At 71.7% G+C, this 21,135-nt stretch overlaps 1 protein-coding gene across 2 annotated transcripts in view; it reads right to left on the minus strand.

Annotated features, from left to right (window-relative positions):
- Nucleotides 1–1,249: 1,249 nt before the first annotated feature.
- DIP2B (disco interacting protein 2 homolog B) overlaps nucleotides 1,250–21,135 on the minus strand; it is a 31,351-nt gene continuing 11,465 nt past the window's right edge. The window contains exons 5-36 of one of the 2 annotated variants that reach the window (XM_029073373.1): nucleotides 20,751–20,870; nucleotides 19,359–19,556; nucleotides 18,279–18,370; nucleotides 17,571–17,681; nucleotides 17,118–17,241; nucleotides 16,388–16,497; nucleotides 15,602–15,704; nucleotides 14,817–14,881; nucleotides 14,269–14,362; nucleotides 13,693–13,812; nucleotides 13,240–13,354; nucleotides 12,324–12,463; nucleotides 11,970–12,106; nucleotides 11,698–11,778; nucleotides 10,864–10,991; nucleotides 10,319–10,433; nucleotides 9,729–9,930; nucleotides 9,364–9,473; nucleotides 9,175–9,255; nucleotides 8,566–8,689; nucleotides 7,815–7,936; nucleotides 7,533–7,644; nucleotides 7,198–7,307; nucleotides 6,742–6,872; nucleotides 6,446–6,614; nucleotides 6,197–6,367; nucleotides 5,038–5,099; nucleotides 4,526–4,583; nucleotides 3,843–3,917; nucleotides 2,545–2,722; nucleotides 2,245–2,368; nucleotides 1,250–1,582 (exon numbers count right to left, since the gene is read on the minus strand). In XM_029073373.1, the coding sequence (XP_028929206.1) occupies nucleotides 1,330–1,582; nucleotides 2,245–2,368; nucleotides 2,545–2,722; nucleotides 3,843–3,917; nucleotides 4,526–4,583; nucleotides 5,038–5,099; nucleotides 6,197–6,367; nucleotides 6,446–6,614; nucleotides 6,742–6,872; nucleotides 7,198–7,307; nucleotides 7,533–7,644; nucleotides 7,815–7,936; nucleotides 8,566–8,689; nucleotides 9,175–9,255; nucleotides 9,364–9,473; nucleotides 9,729–9,930; nucleotides 10,319–10,433; nucleotides 10,864–10,991; nucleotides 11,698–11,778; nucleotides 11,970–12,106; nucleotides 12,324–12,463; nucleotides 13,240–13,354; nucleotides 13,693–13,812; nucleotides 14,269–14,362; nucleotides 14,817–14,881; nucleotides 15,602–15,704; nucleotides 16,388–16,497; nucleotides 17,118–17,241; nucleotides 17,571–17,681; nucleotides 18,279–18,370; nucleotides 19,359–19,556; nucleotides 20,751–20,870 (3,935 nt within the window). In that variant the 3' untranslated portion in view covers nucleotides 1,250–1,329. The remainder of the gene's footprint in view (nucleotides 1,583–2,244; nucleotides 2,369–2,544; nucleotides 2,723–3,842; nucleotides 3,918–4,525; nucleotides 4,584–5,037; nucleotides 5,100–6,196; nucleotides 6,368–6,445; nucleotides 6,615–6,741; nucleotides 6,873–7,197; nucleotides 7,308–7,532; nucleotides 7,645–7,814; nucleotides 7,937–8,565; nucleotides 8,690–9,174; nucleotides 9,256–9,363; nucleotides 9,474–9,728; nucleotides 9,931–10,318; nucleotides 10,434–10,863; nucleotides 10,992–11,697; nucleotides 11,779–11,969; nucleotides 12,107–12,323; nucleotides 12,464–13,239; nucleotides 13,355–13,692; nucleotides 13,813–14,268; nucleotides 14,363–14,816; nucleotides 14,882–15,601; nucleotides 15,705–16,387; nucleotides 16,498–17,117; nucleotides 17,242–17,570; nucleotides 17,682–18,278; nucleotides 18,371–19,358; nucleotides 19,557–20,750; nucleotides 20,871–21,135) is intronic. The other variant, XM_029073374.1, reaches the window with a different exon arrangement.

Below are 21,135 nucleotides of genomic sequence, written 5' to 3' on the forward strand. Positions count from 1 at the left end.
AGGTCATCTTGTCCGTTCCCCGGCCTCCGGCAGCCTCGTAAGGAACCCGCCCCGAACAACTCCCGAGTCGCGGGGGCCGGACCGGGGCCGGAAGGGGGAAATGGGACGGCTCGTACGTGACGGCGTGGTGAGAAGCCGGTCCCCCTTCTCCCTCCGGCCCGGCCGAGCCGGGAGCGGAGAGACGGCAGGGCGCCGGCCCGCCCGGGCCCGGCCGGCTCAGGCCGCCCCCGCGTTGGGTAACTGGGACGCGGGAAGGGAAGCTGAATGTCACAACTGCCTTCCTCCCGGGCCGGCGGCTTCCCCTCCTCCATCCCCCCCACCCCTGGGGGGGGGGGGGGAGCGGGACCCGAGGGGCCGACTTGATCGGCGCGGTCGGCGGCCGCCCCGCAGCCCGGACCACCCCGTCTCCCAGAGGGGGCCGCGTCCCGCTCCCGACCTGCCTCGCCGGCCGCCCGGTCCGAGCCCGATCCGAGCCCGCGGTGGCAGACGGTCTAGAGATGCACTTCCTTTACACGGTGGGACGGGGCGGAGACGGGCAGCGTCCATATTAAAATAGTCTAGGTGCGTATTTACACAACAGCCAGCCTGGTCCCAGAGAACCACCTGACATCACACTTTCTCTCGCTCTCTCTTTCTCTCTCTCTCACTGAAGTTTTTCTCGTTTTTAAAAATATTTCTGTAAGAAAAAAATAGGAAAATCCCACTGGGTCGTGATCTGGGGCGGGAAGGGGTCGTTGCCCATTTGTGTGGGCCGGTCCCCGGCCCTCCCCCGGACTCCCGGGCCGGGAGTCGGGGCGGGGGGCCTCGGAGGTGGGGCGGCCGACCGGGGCGGCGCCGCCGCTTTAACGTTCCCAGTCGGAGGGGCGGGACTCGGGGGGCGCCGTCCGCTTCTCCCGCCGGCCCCCCCCGCCCCTCAGCTCCCTTCCTGGCCGCCGCCTCGGAGACGGAGACCCGGGACGCCCCCCGTCCCGAGTCCGGCCAGACGGCGCGGACCCCCGGGCCGAGCCGTGAGCGGAGGCGACGACGACGTGCAGCCGGAGGGAACGGGAAGCGAGTCTGAAAGCTGCAGGGCGCTCGGGGCGGTGCCGGGCCGGGGGCGCGAGCGGAGGGGACGGCACGGGCGGGCGGCGGATGGGGTTCGGGGGCGGTCTCCGGTCCGGGCGGGTCCCGGCCGGCCGCAGCCCGGAGCCTCGGGACCGGCCACGGCGGGGCTGCCGAGACGGCGGGAGGCGGGCGGGGAACGTCCCCTCCGCCCCCGACCGCGCCGGGGGCCGGGGCCCGTCCGTCCACCTGCGGGCGGGGGCCTCGCCTCCCCGTCCGTCCGGCGGCTCACATGTTGTAGGCCACGTAGATGGGGTCCAGCTGGTCGGCCAGGAAGCTGTCGCGCAGGTGCATCCGCTGCTTCTCGCCCCGCGAGTTGATGGGGATGACCCCGGGGTCCACCACCACCACGACCCCGACGATGAGGTAGTGCTCTTCCAGGACCACGTTGGTCACCAGGGGCACCAGGTCCAGGGCCTCCTGCTCGCAGCCGCACAGCTCCACCACCACCACCAGCAGGTTGGTCCAGGTGAAGACGGCGCTGGAAGGGCACGGGCGGGGGCTGAGCGAGCCCGGGGGGGCCGCGGGGAGGGGTTGGGGGGGTGGTCCGGCCCCGCCGGGCCCGCCGGGGGGGGGAGGAGGAGGAGGGAGAGGAGAGGCCCCCGCAGCTTGCTCCGTCCCGGCCGAGAAGCTTCCGTCGGCCTCCTTGCCCAGACCGGGGGTTTCGAGTCCGGACAGGGAGGTCTAGTGAAACCACGCCCCCTCCGGGAGGGCTTCCCCGACCGCTCCCCGCCACCTATCCGCCCGCCGTCTGCTCGGCCCACCGGCGCTTCCCCACGGCACGTCCGACCGGCTCTTACCCGCCCCCCGCCGTAAGGGCCAACTCGCGTCCCTCTCCCCTTTGCCCCTAATTGATCTCAGGGTCCGTCTGACCCCCGGAATCGCCTGGCGGCTCCTCGAGGGCGGGGATCGCGTCGCCGGGCTCTACCGAGCCCTCCCGAGCGCTCGACGCGGCGGGCGCCCGGCCGCCGCCGCCGACTTGGCTGACGGAGGAGGAGCGGGGGGGGGGGCGGCCGGAGGCCTCGGGGGTGAGGGCGACGGTCGGTGCCTCTCGGTGGGCCGGACCCCCGGGCCGAAAAACCGCGCCTCCCCCTCGGCCTCCCCGGCTCCCGCCGCCCCGAGCCCGCCGGGCGGGCGGCCTACCATTCGGCGATGCTGCGGTGGGTGCGGGACACGGAGGTCTCGATGTCGGTGGGGTGGTAGCGCAGCCCCCGCAGCTCCAGGGTCTCGTCCAGGGCTCCCACCACGTACAGGGCGTCGTGGCGTTCTGGCCGCCGCGGGAAAACCGAGGGGCGCGTCGGCGGGGGCGGCGCCGCCCGTCTAACCCTCCCCTCCCCGGGGGTCGCCCCGGCCCGGCCCTGCCTCCGAGGGGCTCCCCCCGCCCCCCCGGCTTCCGCCCCCACGGGGGCGGCTCAGGGGCCCGGGGGCGGGCCGGCGCCGTACCTCCGGAGGCGGCCGTGAGCTCCGTCCGGCGGACGAACCCCAGGTAGCCGGTGCGGGCCCAGAGCGTCTGCGCGGCGTCCCCGAAGCTGAGGCGCGTGTTGAAGTGGTCGGCCTGCAGCGTCTCGTTGTCGTAGATGGTGTAGTAGCCGCTGGCCGTGTGCGGGCTGTTCACCCACACCTGCGGCGGGAGGGGCGGGACGGAGGGGCGGTGACCCTCGGGCGGGCGGCCTGGAGGCATCTTCCCCTGGCGGGGGCCAGCGCACGGGGCCTCCCTCCCACCCGCCGGGAAGCAGCGCGGCCGGGAACGCCGGCGGGAGTTCGGCCGGGCGGACACGCGGGCGACGCTGGCCGGCCGGGACGGGGGTTGGGCCGGGGGGGGGCGTCCGTCCCCGGCAGGAGGAAGACCGGCCCGCCGGACGCCCGGCACTCCCGGGGCGCGGGCCCCATAATAGTAATAATAATAATGTTGGTATTTGTTAGGCGCTTACTGTGTGCCGAGCACCGTTCTAAGCGCTGGGGGAAGATACGGGGGAATCAGGATGTCCCACGTGGGGCTCACAGTCTTAATCCCCATTTTACAGATGAGGTAACTGAGACACAGAGAAGTGAAGTGACTCGCCCACAGTCACACAGCTGACAAGTGGCAGAGCTGGGATTCGAACTCATGACCTCCGGCTCCAAAGCCCGTGCTCTTTCCACTGAGCCATGCTGCTTCTCTACGCTGCGGGATGCCCATCCCACCCCGCCCCCACAACCTCCCCGGAGTCCGCCACGTTCGGGCCGAGCGGCAGATGGGGAAGCGGCGTGGCCTAGTGACTGGAGCCCGGGCCTGGAGGCCGGCGGACCCGAGTTCTCTTTAGGCAAGTCACGTCGCTTCTCCGGACCTCAATCTCCTCATCTGTAAAACGGGGGTTTCGATGCCTGTTCCTCAGACCGCGAGCCCCAGGTGGGGCAGGGGCCGCGTCCAACCGGATCGGCTGGCATCTACCCCGGCGCTCGGTACGGCGCTCGACACGCAGACGCTCAACGGACACCACGGCTATTCCCATTAAGGAGGGGGCCGTCGAGGAGGGGGCATCCGCCGATAGTTGGGGCATCCCAGTCTGGCGAGAGCATTAAAACCAGGGCAGACGCCCCCGCCACGAACAGGCCCCCGAGTGCCCGGAGACCGGAAGCTCCTTGTGGGCAGGGCCCACGTCTATCAACTCCGCGGTACCGTCCCCTCCCCAGCGTCCAGTCCGGCGCTCTGCACACGGTGGGCGCTCGATAAATCCCACCGACGGACCGAGGGTACCGACCTCTCCGAGGTGGGAGTCCCCGACGGGCCCTTTGGTGTCCGGGTTCACGATGACCACCTTGACGCCGGGCAGGATCTACGGCGGAACGCGGGGCGGCGGGTGGGGTCGGGGTGGGGGGCGGTCGAGGCCCCGGGGTTTCTGCCCAGGGAGGTCTGGGGACACCTGGGTCTCTCTGGACACGGCGTTGGGGGGCCGCGGGCTTCCGGCTGTCCTCCTGCCCTCCCCGTCCCCCTGACCCGGATCTCCCTCCCTCCCTCCGCCGAGCCAACGGACCGCAGCGCTCCCCGCCCGCCCGTGGGCCCTCCGTCAATCCCGCCGCCCCCGACGAGTCTTCCCCGTTGGGCTCCCGGCACCCCCCGGCCCGGGCCAAGCCCTTCTGTAGCATTCTTATTCAGCTGACCGCAGGATGATGCCGATGACCCCCCTCGGAAAGATCTCTGTGTCTGTCTCCCACATCGGAGGGTCAGCCCGTGGCGGGCAGGGGACGCCCGGTACATACTGCTACTCCCGCTAAGGGCCGCTCCACGACCGCACGGACCGACCGGCCGGGCGGGCGGCACGCGGTCCTCGGGGGTCCTCCGAGAGGAGCCCGTTCCCCCAGGGGCTTCCCCGAGGAGCCAGTCCCCGGGGCGGGGTTGGGGTGGGGGTCGCCCCGGGGTGGGGGGGGGAGGGGGTGGAGTTACCTTCCCGGACTCCGAGAGCAGCAGGCTCTGGGGGGCTCCCCGTTCCACGAGGCGTACCCTGCGGGAGGAAAGGGGGTCGCCTCCAAATCAAGCCAGAAGGCCAAGCGCTCCTCCCCGGCGTCACCGAGGCGATGCGCTCGCGGGCAGGGAGGGACCCCAAGCGTCCCAGTCCAGGCGGGACGGAGGCCTGACGTCTGGCGACCGGCGGTGGGGGACGGCTCCTGCTGCTGCTCGCTACTGAGCTGGGACCAGCCAAGTCGGGGAGCGGGGTGGGGGGCGCTGATGGATCTACCCCGGGCCAACCCCAGTGTCCCCATTAAAGCTCCCTCCGGCCCGCAGGCCCACTTGGCCGACATCCGGCCTTATTTCCGTCGGGCCCGGGTGCGAGGCGGCACGCCGGAGGGCCACCCGATCCAGAGAGAAGGCGGATGGGCGAGCTTGCCTTCCGTCGGGAGGAGACAGCGGGGGAAGGGGAGGCGGAGGGGCCGGCGGCCCGGGCGGATGGACGGTACCTGTCGTGTCTCAGCGACTTCAGATCCACGTAGACGGTGGTGGGGTCGGGTCCCGAGGTGCCCTGGGGGCAGGTGGAGGTTAGAGGGTTTGCCGCTCCGGGCCCTAAACTCCGGGCCGGGGGCCGGGGGTGGGGCCGGCGCGAAACGGCCACGGGGGCCGGGAGGGCGAGGCGCCAGCGGCGAGACGAAGCCCGGTTAGGATGGGGGTCCCTACGCCCTCCCCCGGGACCGCGGCCCCACGGCCAACGCTCCCCGGGGCAGGCGCGATGGCCGCCTGCCCCGGTCAGGCCGACCAGCTCCGAACCGCCTCGACCACGGGTCAGTTGGGCCCGCCTCCCAGCCGGACGTTCGGGCGCCCGCGTGGCCGCCCTCTCCTCCGGCCGTGCCCGGGGCTCGCTCCCTCAGCCCTGGCCGCTCCTCAAGAACCGCCGGCGGCTGCCCGTCCACCTCCCTCTCCGACGGAGAGACGCCCCGCCGTCGGCTCCGAGGCGCTCCATCAACTCGCCCCCTCCCACCTCGCCGCTCTCCTGCCACGGCTCAACCCGCACACCGCGCTCCTCTAAGGGCCGCCCCGTTCGCCGTACCTCCGCCTCGCCGCCAACCCCTCGCCCACGTCCCCCTGCCGCGCAGCCGACGGTCCGCCTCTCTTCCCCGCTTCCACGGCCCTACTCGGATCCCATCCCCTCCGAGAGGCCTTCCCTAGGCCCTCGTTTCCCTCTCTCGCCCTCCTTTCCGCGTCGCCTACGATCCGTCCCCCCGAAACGCTCGACGGTCTCCTCGCCCGCGGCCGGGCAGCGCTCGTGCCCTCCTCCTCACCCCCGCCGGGCCCCCGGCTCTGGAATCTGATCTAACGGCCGTCTCCCCCTCTGGAAATCGGCTCAGGGGCCGCCTCTCCCCCTGGACCGTGAGCTCCCGGCGGGCGGGGAGCGCGTCCGCCGACTCCACCGCCCCGTCCTCCCCCGGGCGCTCGGCCCGGCGCTCCGCACGGGTCGGTTGACCGAGGGGGGGGCGGAGGGCGCGGGAACCCCCGGGGGAGGGAGACCCTCGGCGGGGGCTCGGAGACGGGGATCCTTCCGCGGGCCCGGGGGACGCCCCCCCGGCTCGCCGGAAGAGCCGGACCGGGGCGCTGGGCGGGGGGAAGAGGGGTCCGGGCGCTCACCTGCAGACAGATGGCCACGTTGACCCTGGAGCCGAAGGTGGCGCTGACGGCCCGCGGGGACAGCCCGATGTCCTTGAACAGCTTGGAGAAGGAATGCTGCAGGGCCGTCCGCGGGCGCTCCTCCGCCACCACCACGCACGTCCGCACGCACGACAGCTGGATCCCCCGGGCCTGCGGGACCCGGCCGTCACCTCCACCGCCCGCGGCGGGGGTCCCCCTCCCCCGCCGCCCCCGCCGGCGCCTCCCCACCTTGAGCACGTCCACCTGGTTCCCGAGCCCCTTGGTGCACAGCTCCATGACGGAGTAGGAGCAGAAAGTGTCCCGGACGCGGTACTGGCTGACGGTGGCCAGCCAGAGGAACAGGTTGTTCTCCAGCTCCGCCGGGGGGATGAGGATGGACTGGTGGCCCGAGTACACGCTGCCGCCGACGAGAGGGACGGACGGGGACGCGCGGAGTCAGAGCCGGGGGCCGGGGGCCGGGGGCCGGGGCCGGCCCGCTCCCCGCGCTCCCGCCGCCCCGGTGCCCCCTCCCCCGGCGGCCCCACCTGCAGAGGCACCAGAGGGCGAAGCCCAGGCCGCAGTAGGGGTCGAGGCAGACGGCGATCTGCCGGGAGGAGTACAGCTCGCACTGCAGCTTCACGGCTCGGCACAGGGCGTTCACCGCGGCGTGGGACATCTGGGGAGGGACGGAGCGTGGCGTGGGCCGCCGAGCCCCCGGGGACCGCCGCCCGGCCTTCCGCCCCGAGCCCGCTCCCCCACCGGGACCGCGTCCCGGCCTCCCGCCGCCGGCGGGCTCGCCCTCGGTCCGCCCCGGCGCCCGGACCGCGGCGTCCCTCCGGCTCCCCTTCCCGTAGGGCTCCCGGGGTCGGGAGGCCGGCCCCGCCCCGCGCCCCGGGCGCCCGCCCTGCCGATCCCCCGGAGGCGGCCGGTCCCCCGAGGCCCGGCCGACCGGAGGACCGGCGAGCGGCCCCCGGCGTGGCCCGCGGGCCCCCGCGCCGTACCTTGACTCCGGTGAGCATGCCCGTGGTGGAGACGCTGAAGTCGAGGTAGGCCAGCATCTCGGCCGTGGGGGGCTTGTACAGCTGAGGTAGCCGTCTCCTGGGCAAGTCGTCTGGAAAGGGGAGCGATCGCCGGTCGAACGGCCCCCCGAGCATCCGGGAGGGATCCGGGCCACCGGGTGCCCGGCGGACGCGGACTCGCCGGGAGCAGGTCTCGAGCCGACGGCGGCGTCACGGCGACCCTCCCGCCCCCGGCCCGCCCTCCCGAGGCACTCTGGAAGGCGCCTGCCCGACCCCGAGCGGGGCCGGCGGCGGAGGCGGGGGGGGGGGGGGCCCACCTGTGTCGATGACGGTGGGCCAGGTCTTCACGTCCACAGCCCCCGCCGCCTCCCGGGACTTGAGCAGCCTGAGGAGGGGCTGAGTTGTGAGGATGCAGGCGGCTTTACTGACCTGGAGACGGAACGGGCCGGGTGAACCCGGGGGCCGGCGGCCCCCGGCCCTCCCGACCGCCGCTCGCACTCCCCGGGGCTGGGCCCGGCCGTCGCTCTCCCCCGTGGGGCCCGGCAGGGGAGGGGCTCGCCTCGGGACCGGGACGGACCGGGGCCGGGGGGGATACTCACGTCGACGATCATGCGGACGGTGGGGAGGGTGGCGGTGAGGTTCTGGGGGTGGGGCGGCCGGACGGTCACGGGGACGCACCCGGCGTACAGGCAGCCGTAGAAGGCGGCGATGAGATCGATGCCTGTGGACGCGGAGACCACGGGGGGGGGGGGGGGGTGGAGGGGACGGTCACTCGGGGCTCGCCGCCAGGCCGCCCCCATCCGGCCCGCCCGGGGCCTCGGCCAACGCCTCGGACCCATCCCCTCCGCAGGGCGCGGCGGCGGCGGGAACGGGGCAGACGCGACGCCGGCCCGGGAAGGGGGCGGGGAGGCAGGAGGAGTTGGGGAGCGGGACCAAGTCGGGTTCCGGGGCCGGGGGGCGGGAGTGTGGAGGGGGGACCCAAGGGGGAGGAGGCGCTGCTCACTATCTACCCCGCTACGGGGAGGACCACAGAGGGCACGGCAGAACGCTCACTGGCGGCGGAGACCGTGTCCGTTAAGATTGTTCTATCGCACTCTCTCGACTGCTCAGTACAGTGCTCCGCACACAGCAGACACTCGATAAATACCACTGACCGACGGGGCACAAGAGCACGAGGAGGACAAGCGGGAGGAGAGGCCGAAGGCGGAGGCCGGGGAGGGCCGACGGGAGCCGAACGATCTCTGACGGGGCTTCGCCGAGGTTGGAGAGGCGGCCCCTCCCCCAATTCCCGAACCGAAGGGGGCCCGCCCCGCCGCCCCGCCCCCCGCCGCGGGGAGCGGTCGGCCGTACCGGGAGGGTAGAGCAGCACCACGCTGTCCCCGGCGTTGAGGTGACCCTTGTCGCCCAGGGTGGCGGCGATCCGCTCCGCTCGCTTGTGCAGCTGCAGGCAGCTGGCGGTGCACACCGTCGTTCCCTTCCCGCGGGAGAGGCCCCACGCGTCACCCGCCACGCGCCACGCCCCGGGCCCGAGGGATCGGACCGGCCCGGGGAGACCCCCGTTCCCCGGGGCCCTTTCACTCCCGCCGCCTCGTTTCATCCCCTAGACTATAAGCTCGCCGTGGGCAGGGGACGTGTCCGCTCATTCTTACGTTGGCCTCTCCCAGGCGCTCGGTGCGGCGCTCCGCACGCAGCGAGCGCTCCATTATCACGAGCGAACGGATCCGCACCGCCTCCTGGGACGGAGAGGGGAGCCCCTCCTCCCCACCGGACGGGCGAGGACCCGAGGCCCGGAGAGGGCAAGGGGCCTCCCCGAGGGCACACGGCAGGGCCGAGAGGCGGCGTCGGGACTCAACCCCGGTCTCTCGAGGGCCGGCCCGGTGCCCTTCCTCCCGGCCCCGCTCTCCCTCCGACCGACCGAGACCCGCCGGCGGCGGCGTCACCCCCACCGGCCCCGGGCACCTTGGCGTTGAGCAGGAGGAAGAGCACGTGGTCGGGCGTGGCCTGGGCTCTCCACTGCAGCACCTCCGCCAGGAACTGGTGCTGCCGCCAAGGAAGAAGGCGAGCCCAGGTGAGCGGCGGGGGGGGGGGGGTCCGCGCCCCCCCCGCCCCCCGGCGCGCGGCGCCTCCCTCCCGGGGCCCCCCCCTCACCTTCCGCACCAAGTCGTTCTCTTCGATCTGTCCCAGGTCCCTGCCCGCCGCCTGGGCGATCCGCTTCCCGGCCACCAGGTTCCCCACCAGCACGGAGGCCGGACCCACCACTGGACACGGACGGAGGTCGCGGGGAGCCGGAATGAGCGCCCCCCCCGGCCCCGGCCTGGGCCCCTCGCTCCGGGACCCCTCCCCCGCCCCGGGACCACCGCACCGGGCCGGGCCCGAGCCCGGGGGCGTCTCCGAACCCGCCCCGCCCCGCGTAGGCTCGGCCGGCCTAGGCCCCCCGGCTGGAGAAAGGCCCCCGGCTGCCCCCCCGGCCCCACGGCCCGTCCCCCAGGATCCTCTCCCGGCGGGCCCGGTACCTGGCTGCTTCTGGCGGGGCTTGGGCAGGTTGGTGACGCAGGTGTGCGGGCACATGAGGATATTGCACGGGTGCAGGGAGCCCTCCAGGAAGTGCTGCTTGGTCTGCGAGATGTGGATCCCTCCCAGCGGGGTCTTGGGCAGCGTGTTGGCCGGGACCAGGGCCAGACAGTAGACGCCCACTTGGTGGATGCTGTCGATGGCCTGGATGGCGGCGGGAGGGCCGGGCCCGTCGGGAGGGTGGCGGGGGGGCGATCTACCCCGCCACCCTCCCCGGCCCCGCCTCCCGCGCTCGGTTAACCGGCCGGGGCCCGGGGGGCCGAGCGCGGGAATCCAGGAGCCCGTGCCCGCGTCGGCGGTCTTCCCTCGGACCCCCGCGACTCTCTCCGTGGCTCCCGTCCTCCCGCCTCCCCGCCCCTCCCCCGTTCGGCCCTCGGGGCGGCCGCTCGGGGGGAGCCACGGGGACCGCCGGCGGACCAGATGCCCATCTTCCACGGGGGAAACCCGAGGCCCGGGGCACGCTGCCCCGAGGAGTCGAGAGGCCCGGCGGTTGAGGCCCACGGGGGGGCGCGAGGGGGCGGGAAGCTCCCACCTGGAGCACGCGGCTCATCCACTGGAAGCTGTCCTCCTCGGAGGCGTCGGGCCGCTGCTCGGCCACCACCACGATGCGCTCGTCGTAGAACACGGACACGGAGAACACGGCGATCCTGGGGGCGGGGCGGGGATGGCGGGGGGTCAGCAGCCCGGCCCGGGACCCGCCCCCGCCCGCCCGCCCGCCCGCGGAGGCCGTCCCCGGGGCCCGGCGCCCCTCTCTTCCAAGGGCTCCCGCCTCTCCGGGGCGGGGGGCCGCTCTCATGCGCCCCACCCGGGCAACCCGGCGCACTGAAACCAAGATTCCCGGCCCCTGGCCGATCCCTTCCCGTGAACTGGCCCTTGGCCCCTCACCGGGGACCGCGGGGTACGCTCTCCTGCCCGCCCCGGGGTGGAGACCCCGTATCCACCGAGGGCACACGAGGGCCCGGAGACCGTCCGACCGAGACCCGCCCCCTGTGCCCCGTGGGTGGCGTCCGCTCCGCCCGCCCGCCCCCGCCCAGGGCTGGGTGAACCTCCCGCGAGCCGGCGACCGGGGCCGCGCACCTCCCTCGGTAGACCGTCTTGATGGACTCCACGGCCAGGCCGGTGGCGACGATGTCGTCGGCGTTGTGTCGGCGACCGCTGACCATCTGGAGCCCGTCCATTTTCCCCACCACGAACACCAGGCTCCCCTGGAGGGAGACCCGCCCGCTAAGGGCACTGGGCTCGCGGGGGAGACGGGCCCGTGGCCGCCGCCCCCCCGGACGGCTGTCCCCCTCCGCCCCACGGGCCCAGGACTGGGACGGCCCGGGGCCGCTGTGGCCTCGGCCGGGGTGGCGGGGTCCGCTCCTGGGGCGGACGAGTCGGGGGACGGCGTCCCCGCTGCCGACCGCCGGATGCGGACGGGCCCACGGGCGTCGAGCGGAACCTGCTTACTGCGCGGGCTCAATCCATCCATCAGTGGTAGTGTCGTCGAGCATTTACAAAGTTCAGAGCGCCGCGCTAAGTGCTTGGGCGAGTGCCACACGGCACAATTAGCAGACAGCTTCCCCGCCCGTAACGGGCCGACGGTCTAGAGGCTAAGGGACGGGATGCTTTCCCTCCGGTTACACGGGAGAGACGGCCGCCCGGCGAGATCGCCGTGGGGGTGTTACCCCAGGCGTGTGTGTGTCCAGGGGAAGGGCTACCCCAGATGGGTATACGGGGGGAGCGGAAGGGGAGGCCGAGCCCATCGAAAAGGAGGCGGCGGGGAGCGCGTCTCAGCCACGTCCCGGTCCACCGGAGCGACTGGCCTATTTCCCGGCCCCGGGCCGAGCCCGGTGACGACCTTCCCTTCGGCCTCCCCTCGGTTCCCGGGCCGGGGGCCGGTCGGGGGAGGGAAGGGCACCCGCCGCTCACCGGTCCGACGAATCCCAGCAGGCCCGACCGGACGAAGGGGACGTCGCCGACGGCGGCCCCGGCCGCGTTCACCGGGATCACCTGAAAGCCCCAAGCGGAAGCTGGACGGACGACGACGGAGGGTGGGGGGGCGTCGGGCCGTCGGCCGTCCGAGAACCCCGCTAGGCGATCCATTGAGGGCTCGGGTTGCGGCGGGAAGGAGGGAGGGAGGGAGGGAGGGCAGCCGGGGGCGCCCGGCGAGGCCGGGCGGGGAGGGCGGACGGGCCAAATACCTCAAACGTGCTCTTGGTCACCCCGGCGAGGCCGAAGTAGGACATGCCCCCGGTCCGGGAGCTGACGCAGATCTCCCCGATCTCGTCCGTCTTGCAGAGCTGCGGGGGCCCGTCCGGCCTGACGACGCACATGGTCCCTGGGGGACCCAGATGAACGCGGGGTCGGGCGCTCGCCCTCGGGACCGCTCCCGGTCCCCCCGCCCGGCCCAGCGCGGGGAGCCCTGAGCCGAGGCCGGGCTGGCTGAAGGGCGCCGGGCGGCCGGGGCTGAGTCGGGCCCCGGGGAGGGACCCCCGCCGCCCGGGCCCCGCGCCCCGGAGGACCCCGCCGCCGGCCACCCGGCGCGGCCTTCTCACCCCCGGGCATGGCGTGCCCCACGTCCTGGACCGTGAGAGCCGAGTTCTTGTCCTCGGTGTTCACCCGGATCACCCCGTAGCTCAGCCCGTTCATCGACAGGATGGCCCGTCCCGGCAGCGGCGCCCCGGGGACACCCGGCCTGCAGAGACAGCACAGGCCGCCCCGGGGTCAGAGGGCACGGACCGCCCCGGGGGGGGCGGTGGGGTGGGCCGGGTGCCCCCGGGTCCCGCCTGTTGGCCGCCGATCGATCAACGGATCGATCGACTGATCTACTGCGTGCGGAGCACCGTATTAAGCTGGGCGAGCACAACACAAAAATATAACTGACCGTGTTCCCCGCCCACCAAGAGTTTACAGTCTAGCGGCAGACATTCAGTAATAAAAATGAATTACGGATATGGAATTTCGTCATTTAAGGACTCCCTTAAGAGCCTCCCTCCCGGCACTAGGCAGACCTGTCAGGTGGGTGTCCCTCGGTGCCCAAGACGTGGCCCGGGCCGCCGGGAGAGGCTGCCGAGCGTGGGCTCGGAAACCCTCCGTTGACGAGATCGCCCGACCCGGTGCCCTCCCGCCCGCCGACATGCAGCTCCCCCGGAGCCGGCAGAGGAGAAAGGGGGCCCGAGGAGAAATGTCCGAGAGGGACTTCAGGATGGGGGGAGAGGAAGGGGAGGAGGAGGAGGAAAAGTAGCCGCTGATGGACTGGCCCCTGGGGGGAACCAGTATGCCGCTCTCTCCCAGGTTATGCCCACAAGATGCCCAGGTAAAGCTCCGTCGCTGCTCGACGGAACAGCCACCCCCGGGAGGCCGCTAACTCCCCCGCGCTAGAGACGCCTTCTAGCCCGGGCTGGCCGCCCCATCTCGCTCCCTCCTAGCCCCCGCCCCCCAGCACTCCCACCCCGGGGCCCCCCGCCGCACCTGCGGATGGCCACGGTCATCGCCTCGGCCGACGTGGCGCACGGGCAGATGGCCTCGGGTTTCAGCCCGTGGCTCTGGAAGAGACTGAGGAACGCGTCGCAGGACGACACCGACCCTGTGGGGAGGCGGGCAGCCGCTCACGACCCCAGAGTGGCTCACTGCCTCGGCGCGACGGCACCGACACGGCAGAGGAGGCCCCGGGGGTCGGGGTGGGAGGCGGGGAGAGCGCGGGGAGGGATGGCGAGACGTCCCAGTTGCCGCTCATCCCTGCTCTCGGGGGACGCCGACCAAAACTCTCACCGCACTACGACGTCCGGTGTCTGGGGGCCGGGGCTTTGCCCTCGGTGACCGGTGACCTCTCTGGGCCTTCCCACTCCCGGGAGTCCTCCCGTGTCTGGACGGGGCGGGGCTGGGGGTGGGTGGGGGGGAGGAGAGGGGGGCAGGGGCACTCACAGGGGTTGGCCCCGTCGGTCACGATCAGCATGCGCAGCGAACTCAGGCTGACGTCCCTCTGGTCCCGGTGGGCCATCATGGCCCAGTGCAAGTCTCGACACTTGACCAACGCCACCTTGGCTGGGGGGGGGCGAAGGGAGGGGAGGAAAGTCGGAAGTGGAGAACCGGGCAAGGGAGCCCCCGGGGGACTCTCCCCAAGGCGGCGGCAAAGCAAGGTCAAAGAGCCTGCTGCGTCCCACGGCATCCGCCGAGCCCCTGCTGGCCAGGGCCCGGGTCCCTTACTCGACGGCGGCCTCCCCGGAGCTGGGGCAGGACTCTGCACCTTGGGGGGGGGGGACCGGGCGGAGGGAGCGGGAGGGTCTCCAAATCCCCCCGAGAGGCGACAAGGGAACGGTTCGAATCTCGACGGCCGTGGGGCCGGGGCTCGGAACCCATCCAGGAGCTCCTTCCCCCGCCCGTCTGCGCCGCCGGATGGGTTGAGCAGACAGAGGGTATCCTTGCCCCGACCACCCCCGGGCCGCCAGGCGAGGGCCAGCCCGTCCGCCCAACCGGCCCTCCGTGAGAGGCCGGGCCTACCTTTGTGGGTGTGAACTCGCTGCACCCAGGACAGAGGGCAGGTCTTCATCACGGAGTAGGGGACGCTGATCGTGTGCATCTTATTCATGACGTTCTGGGAGGCCGAGAGAGACCACTGAGACGGGGGCCCCCCCCCCGTGGCGCCGGGCACGCTCGACAGGTCGCCGTCCCCACGTAAGGTCGGCTCCCCGGGGGCAGGGATCGGTCTGGTCCTCCCTCTCCTTATCTGGTCCGCTCAGCTCCCGGGGGGGGGCGAGGCTCCTCCGCCGGGGACCGACGGACGGACCGACCGAGGCCGGGGACCGGCCCGTCCCTCCCCCGCAGCCGGGGCCGTGAGGACGGGCGGTCCGGGGGGCCGGAGGCCACCGGCGTAGAAGGCCCACGATGGGCCCCGGCGCCCCACCCGGGCTTGGCCAGGCACCGCCCGGACGCCCTGTGACCCTCCCCGATGCCCCTGGAAGACGGTTCCCGGGAGCCCATCTCCCCACGGAGTGGGAGTTCCCCGCGGGTGGGGCAGGGCTGCGCACAGCACCGTCCCCGCTACCTACCGCAAACATGCCGTGCCACAGCCCGGCGTCCTTCTTGAAGTCCAGGACGTTGACGACGGTCTCCCCTGCGGGAGGAGAGGTTTGTCCAAGCCGAAGAGTGGGACCTTCGCCGCCCCCGGAGTGGCACGGGCGGCCTTCGGGCCCCCGTGATCGTAACGACAGTGGTATTCGTTAGGCGCTCACTACGTGCCGAGCACCGTCCTAAGCGCCGGGGCAGACACGGGATCGTCAGGTCCCATATGGGGTTCCCAGCCGGAGTAGGGGGGAGAATGGGGGGTGAATCCCATTTCTGCAGATGAGGGAACTGAGGCCCACAGAAGTGAAGTGACTTGCCAAGGTCACACAGCAGGGACACGGTGGAGGGGGGATTAGAATTCAGGCCCTCTTCCTCCTAGGCCCGTCCTCTTTCCACTACGCTTCTCTTACCCCCTTCGAGCCCCGGGGTTTGGAAAGCCAGGGGACGCGGCGGGGGTGGGGGGCAGCCGGCACGAGGGCGGCCGACTTGCCGACGAAGGTCGGCCCCCTCCCGGAGCGCCCGAAGGCTGCAGTTGACCAATGACCCCACTGGGCCGGGACCCTAGCGTGTGTGGGGACGCCGGACCCCCTTCCTGGCCACTGACGCCATTCCCATAATCCCGGACCGCGGGGGGGGAAACGCAGGCCCGGCCCCCAGCGGCCCTCAAAGGCCGGGAGACTGCTCAGCCGGGAACAGGGTCTGTTGGCCAGTCGGTGTGTCCGGGGACCGGGAGGGCTGGGGGGACGGGGGACGGGGGTCGGGATCTGACCTTCGGAGTAGTTGCAGGCCTGCGACAGGGCTTGGCAGTGGGCCAGCATGGCCACCCGGGACACGGTCACACCCATCACGCTCCCCTCCTTGCTGGTCTTGTACTGGAAGACGAAGGCCCGGCGGGCAGGGTGGGCACGGGCTGCCGGCCCCGGCCGGTCCCGGCCCGTTCTGTCCCGCTCCGCCCTCTGGTGCCCGAGCGCTGGGGTCCCAGGGTGGTCGAGGCGGGGAGGTCGGGGACAGCGACGGGACGCCGGGAGCCGAGGCGGGGTCGCGGGAGGCCCTTGCCCATAGAAACCCCAGAGTACACGGGCCCTGGGAGCCTCTGTCCGGCCCGGCCCGGCCCTCCCTGCCCTGGGAAAGGAGGTCGAAGCCCTCGGTTTGGGGTCCCTTCCTGGAAAACATTATCCTTCGAACCACTAGTCAGGCTGAGATAGGTCTCCACCCCCCCCCCTTCCTCTCCCGTTGGCCCCCCTGCCCTCTCTGTCCACCCTCATTTTATTCAGCCCACGTCCTCTGGCTCCTTCCGCTCCCCTGCACCGATCCTCTCCTCTCCCGCAGCCTGGAGCCACCTGGCACACCCTGCCCCAGTCCTCCGGGCTCCCGCTCTTCCCTTCAGACGAACTCTAGCCATTCCCCGCCCGCCGTCGTCGCGGATCCCCCGTGCCAGCCGCTTCCTCCGCCTGGTGCGACGCCAGGGCTCAGGATGAGCCGGGAGAGAAGGCGGGGGCTCGGGGGAAGCTGGCGCCCAGAAGCGGGGCGCGGGAGCTGCAGCTTGGCGGCCTACCTCGATATAAGCCGGCTCCGTCCCGGCGGGGGAGATGTGCGGCTGCCAGTCTTTGGGAGGCTTGGAAAGGTATTTGGAGTCCGTGACCACCCACTTCAACCGGGGCCAACCTAGAGCGGGCCCAGAGAGGGAGCGTCAATCCCGGCCCCCGCCGTCTGCGAGGGCGGCTCGATTCCCCCGTCAACGGCCACGGAGACCAGACCGGCGTCGCCACTGCCGAGGACCAGGGAGACTCGGACCAAACCCCTGACGGCCGTCAGGGAGGCCCGGGGAACCCCCGACGTCAACATGAGGGGAGCCCGGACCGTCCGTCCCTCAGCAGTTAGGGAGATCGGAACCCCCGACGTCAACATCCACGGGTGGCCGGAACGTCCCCCGTGTCGGCAGCCAGGGAGACCAGCGTCCCCGACATCGACAGTCCCCCGGCCCCTCGGCAGACGGGGGAGAGTTGTCCCGCCCGCCAACCCCGAGGGGGGCTTACACGGGGCCAGATTCCTCACCCCCTTTCTTTGCTGCCCCCCTCTGCTCGCCCCGGAGGGGCTTCCTGGCCCCGCTCTACTCCGAGCTCCTGATTCCTCCAGCCTCGTCGGTCTCGAGCATTCTCCCTCGGGGGTGAGGAAGGTCCCCGGCTCTCTCGGACGGCCGAGGGCCGGTTCCGCGGCCAGCTGGGAGGCGGCGGGCAGAGAGGGGAGGGCAGGGGCGGGTGATTTCGGGGGCAGCCGTCACCCACCTTTAAACTGCACGATCTCGCCGTTCTGAGTCTTTGGCAACCCCTTGAGGCACACCTCGCTGGTGAGGGCCAGAGCGATGCCGCAGCTCCCCAGCAGGAAGCCAATCTGCTGGCCTCCGGCGTCCTGCGAGCGGGGAGAGACGGAGAGACTCAGCCCCGGGGGGGTAGGGGTCGGCCCCTCCCGTGCCCCCTCGATCTGCCGGCCGGAAGCCCTCCGGCAGGATGGGACCGAGCCTCCCCGGCGGCGGCGGCGATCGCCGACCGGCCCCCCGGCTCCCCGGCAGGAGCCGGCCCGGGCCCGGTGGGTTCCCGATCGATTCCCCGGCTACTGTCGCCAGCCCACCTTAGCCCGGCTTCTTGGCCCGGTCTGCGGCCGTCTCGCCCGTCCCCCGGGGAGTCCCCCCCCCATCCCTCCTCCACCCCAGTCCTACGGCTCAGTCCCTCCGCCGGTACCTTGCGGGTGAGAGGCACTTCTATCGGCACTGGGATCACTTCTGCCAGGAGACAGCCGTAGAAGGCCACGGTGAACATGACCGGGTCGTTGTTGGGGTAGACCAGGGCCACCTGAAACCGATCAATCCATCAGTCGGTCGATTGTATTTACCGAGCACTTAGCGGGTGAGGAGCACTGGACTAAGCCCCCGGGAGAGGACCATCTAACAGAGTGGGTGAACGTCTCCTACCCACACCTGTGCTTTGCCGGAGGGACCCCAGGCTACAAAACGGGGTGGAACCCCTAGTCCTGAACCACAGAGCTCCAGCTCCCAGAGGGGAAGGGGACCCCCCCCCCCCCCCGCCCCTCCGGCGCTCCAGAGGAGCGGGCTAGAGGAGCAGGGTCAGAGGTGAGATCCGCTTCCAACCCCACTCCGGATCCCGTCCCGGGTGCTGAGCCTCGGCCCCGGACTCCTGGCGGGGCCCGGTTCCGCAGAGAGCCCAGCTCTTGACTCAGTCCCCTCGGGCCCAAGTCAGGTCCGGGCCACGAACGCCGTGCGTTCATCTCCCCCCTACCCACAGACCGTCAGCTCCTCGAGGGCAGGGACCGGGTCTCCTCCCGCTACCGCCCTCTCCCACGTGCTCAGCGAGGCGCTCTGCCCGCGGCGGGCGCTCCGTAAACCCCGGTGGCCGGCGAGAGGTCCCAGCAGAGAGGGCGAGGGTCCTTACCCTGTCTCCGGATTTGAGCACAGGCTCGTTCTTGGTGCCCAGTTTATTGAGCAGGGTGTAGGCCAGCTTGAGGCTTCTGCTCCACAGCTTGCCTGGCAGAACAAGGGAACAGGAAGAGGGGGTCGGCGGGAGGAGAGGGGGCCCCTCCGTCCGGGATGGAAACTTGAACTGAAGCGGATGTGGGGTGGCCAGGTGAAAGCAGGGCCGGAATGAGGTTTCCAGAGGTTTCCCCTGGGGCGGGCTCTCCCCCCGCCCACCCTACCCACCCCCCACCTCCTTTCCCACAGGTCAAAGTCCCTCCGCCTGCCCCGGCCACTCGCAGCTCGCAGGGGAAGGGGCTGAGGGGGACAATTACGGGGGGGGAGGCAGGGCTCCCCACCTCTGTCCTGGCCCTTCCCCTCCGGCAGCGGCCCCAAGGATCGAGCCGGGACTCCCGACCCGGCTCGCCAGGCTGCCGACCAGGACGTGGGAGGGGACGGAGTTTGGAAGAGGGACCGTCCCACCGTCCCATCGTCGGTCTGCTGGGAATTCCCGGATCCGGTCCCTGCAGCCGAGGAGCCACCCGGGGGGCCGAATGGCTCCCGGAGAAGCCCCCGGGGCGTCGGCCCAATTCTTCCCACCACCCGGCAGTTGAGCCTCTCCTATCTGATCAGTGTCCCAAACCTCTCGCCTAGGCCGGAAACCTCCAGCGGGACGCAGATGTCCACCCAGCCCTCACCCCGCGGACCCGGGGTCTCTCCCTGCCCGGCCCGCGGAGTTGGCGGCAACAGATCAGCACCCTCAGTACAGTGCCTGGCACGTAGTAACAAATAACACAGTTAGTCCCTCTAGACTGTGAGCTCGTTGTGGACGGGGAACGTACCTGTCTCCAAGCGCTTAGTCCAGTCCTCCGCACACAGTAAGCGCTCAGTAAATAGGACCGAACGAATCAACGGAAGGACCCGGCCCAGATCCAGGGCTCTGGCCATCTAATGAGAGGGGGACGCTGGGCTGCCCTGCCCACGGGCTGCTGACCGCCGACCCTCGGGGTCAAACCGCCGCTTTGCCCGGCACCCCTCGTGCCCGGGCCGCGCGGCTTACCGTAGGTGAGGGTGTACACCGGCTTCCCCATCACGTCCAGGGCGGTCAGGCACGGGCACTTGGCCTGCGTGGTGCCCCAGCGCTGCAGGGCCACCTCCAGAGCAGGAGGCCAGTTGCAGACCACGCCCAGGGGCTCGCCCTTCACGGGCGTCATCTGCCGCCCCTCGGGCCTGGGCTGGTTGGGGTCCGGCTGGGGGACTGGGGGAGGAAGAGGAGACAGTCGGTGAGCACTTGGGGCGCGGGCCTGATCGGGAAGGGCGGGTTCGGACTCCCCACGGCGGCCGCCGCGCGGCAGCCGCCTCTGCCCACGGTAGGCGCTCAGTAAAGAGCTCCGCCCACGGTAGCGTTCGGTAAATACGTCGGGGGGTGGAGTCCCAGGGTCCTCGGGGACGGAAAGTTCCAGACACTTGTACTGACTGACAGTTGCGAGGCCCGAGCGCCCGGACTGGAGAGGGGCACGGCGACCGAAGCGAGGACGTGGGCCTGACCGGTCGGTGGGAGCGCGTTGCGGGCAGGGAACGTGTCCGTTGTTTGTCATGGTCCTCCCCCAAGCACTCGGTACAGTGCTCTGCACGCAGTAAGCGCTCGATAAATACAAATCGAATGAATGAACCGAACAACCACTTCTTGTGTCCGTCGGTTCCGCCGGGACTCTTCTCGAACGGAACGGAGGTGGGACCGGCACCGGCCGACCCGTCCCGGGGGAAAGACCCCGGATCCCGCCGGCGGCCCGCCGGGATCCCGAGAGGCTGCCGCTCGCCTCCCCTCGGCCGCGGCGCCCGGACGGGCCGGCCAGCCAGCCCCCGCCAGCCGGGGACGTCCCCTGACCGCAGGGAGGATTCCCCTGCTGGGACCGACCTCGGCCTCACGCTCACCTTTTCACCGTGCCTCGATCTCACCCATCTGGCCACTGACCCCTGGCCCACGCCCCGCCTCTGGCCCGCAACGGCCTCCTCTCCCCAACGCTGACAATGACTCTCCCCCGCTTCAAAGCCTTACCGAGGGCCCACCTCCTCCCAGAGGCCTTCCCTGACCGAGCCCTCCTTTCCTCTCCTCCCACTCCCTTCTGCGTCGCCCCGACTCGCTCCCTTCGCTCATCCCCCTCCCTCCCGGCCCCACGGCACTTAAGTCCTTATCTGCCGTTTCCTCCTCTCTGTTCGCGTCCGTCTCGGCCCGCCCCAGACGGTAAGCTCATTGTGCACGTGGAACGTGTCTGCTTATTACCGTATTGCACTCTTCCAAGCGCTTACTCCGGTGCTCTGCACACGGTAAGCGCTCAATCAATACGACCGAACGAGCGAATGAATGAGTTCAGTCGGCCTCCCGGAGCACGTTCCCGTCCGGAGGCGGCGGCCTCTCAGACAGGGAGCGGCGGGGGGACGCCGGTACTACCTTCCACGATTTCTTCAAAATCGTCCACGAAGAACTCCTTGAGCGGGGGCCTCTTGGGCCGCTTGAGAGTGTTGAGAAGCTGCTGGATTTTCGTGGAGACCCGGCTGCTGATGGGGACCCCTGCGGAGGAAGCCCGCGGTCAGGCTCGGTCCCAGATTCCGCTGCCTCCGAGCCGCCCGTCGCCTCTCGCCCGGAGAGCCCCCGGGGCTGGCTTGCCCCGCCCGCCCGGATGGCTCTGGCAGGGCGAGGGGACATCCGGGGACCGAGAAGCAACTCGGGGTAGGGTCGGGGAGGACGGGCTTTCCGTGGCCTCCTCCTTCGGCCGCCCTCCTACTCCTCCGGTCACCTCGGGCTGCAGCTCTGCCCGCCCCGGTTCCGATACCCG

Source organism: Ornithorhynchus anatinus, chromosome 10, assembly GCF_004115215.2.
Source record: "Ornithorhynchus anatinus isolate Pmale09 chromosome 10, mOrnAna1.pri.v4, whole genome shotgun sequence".
In the NCBI taxonomy this organism is placed as follows: domain Eukaryota; kingdom Metazoa; phylum Chordata; class Mammalia; order Monotremata; family Ornithorhynchidae; genus Ornithorhynchus; species Ornithorhynchus anatinus.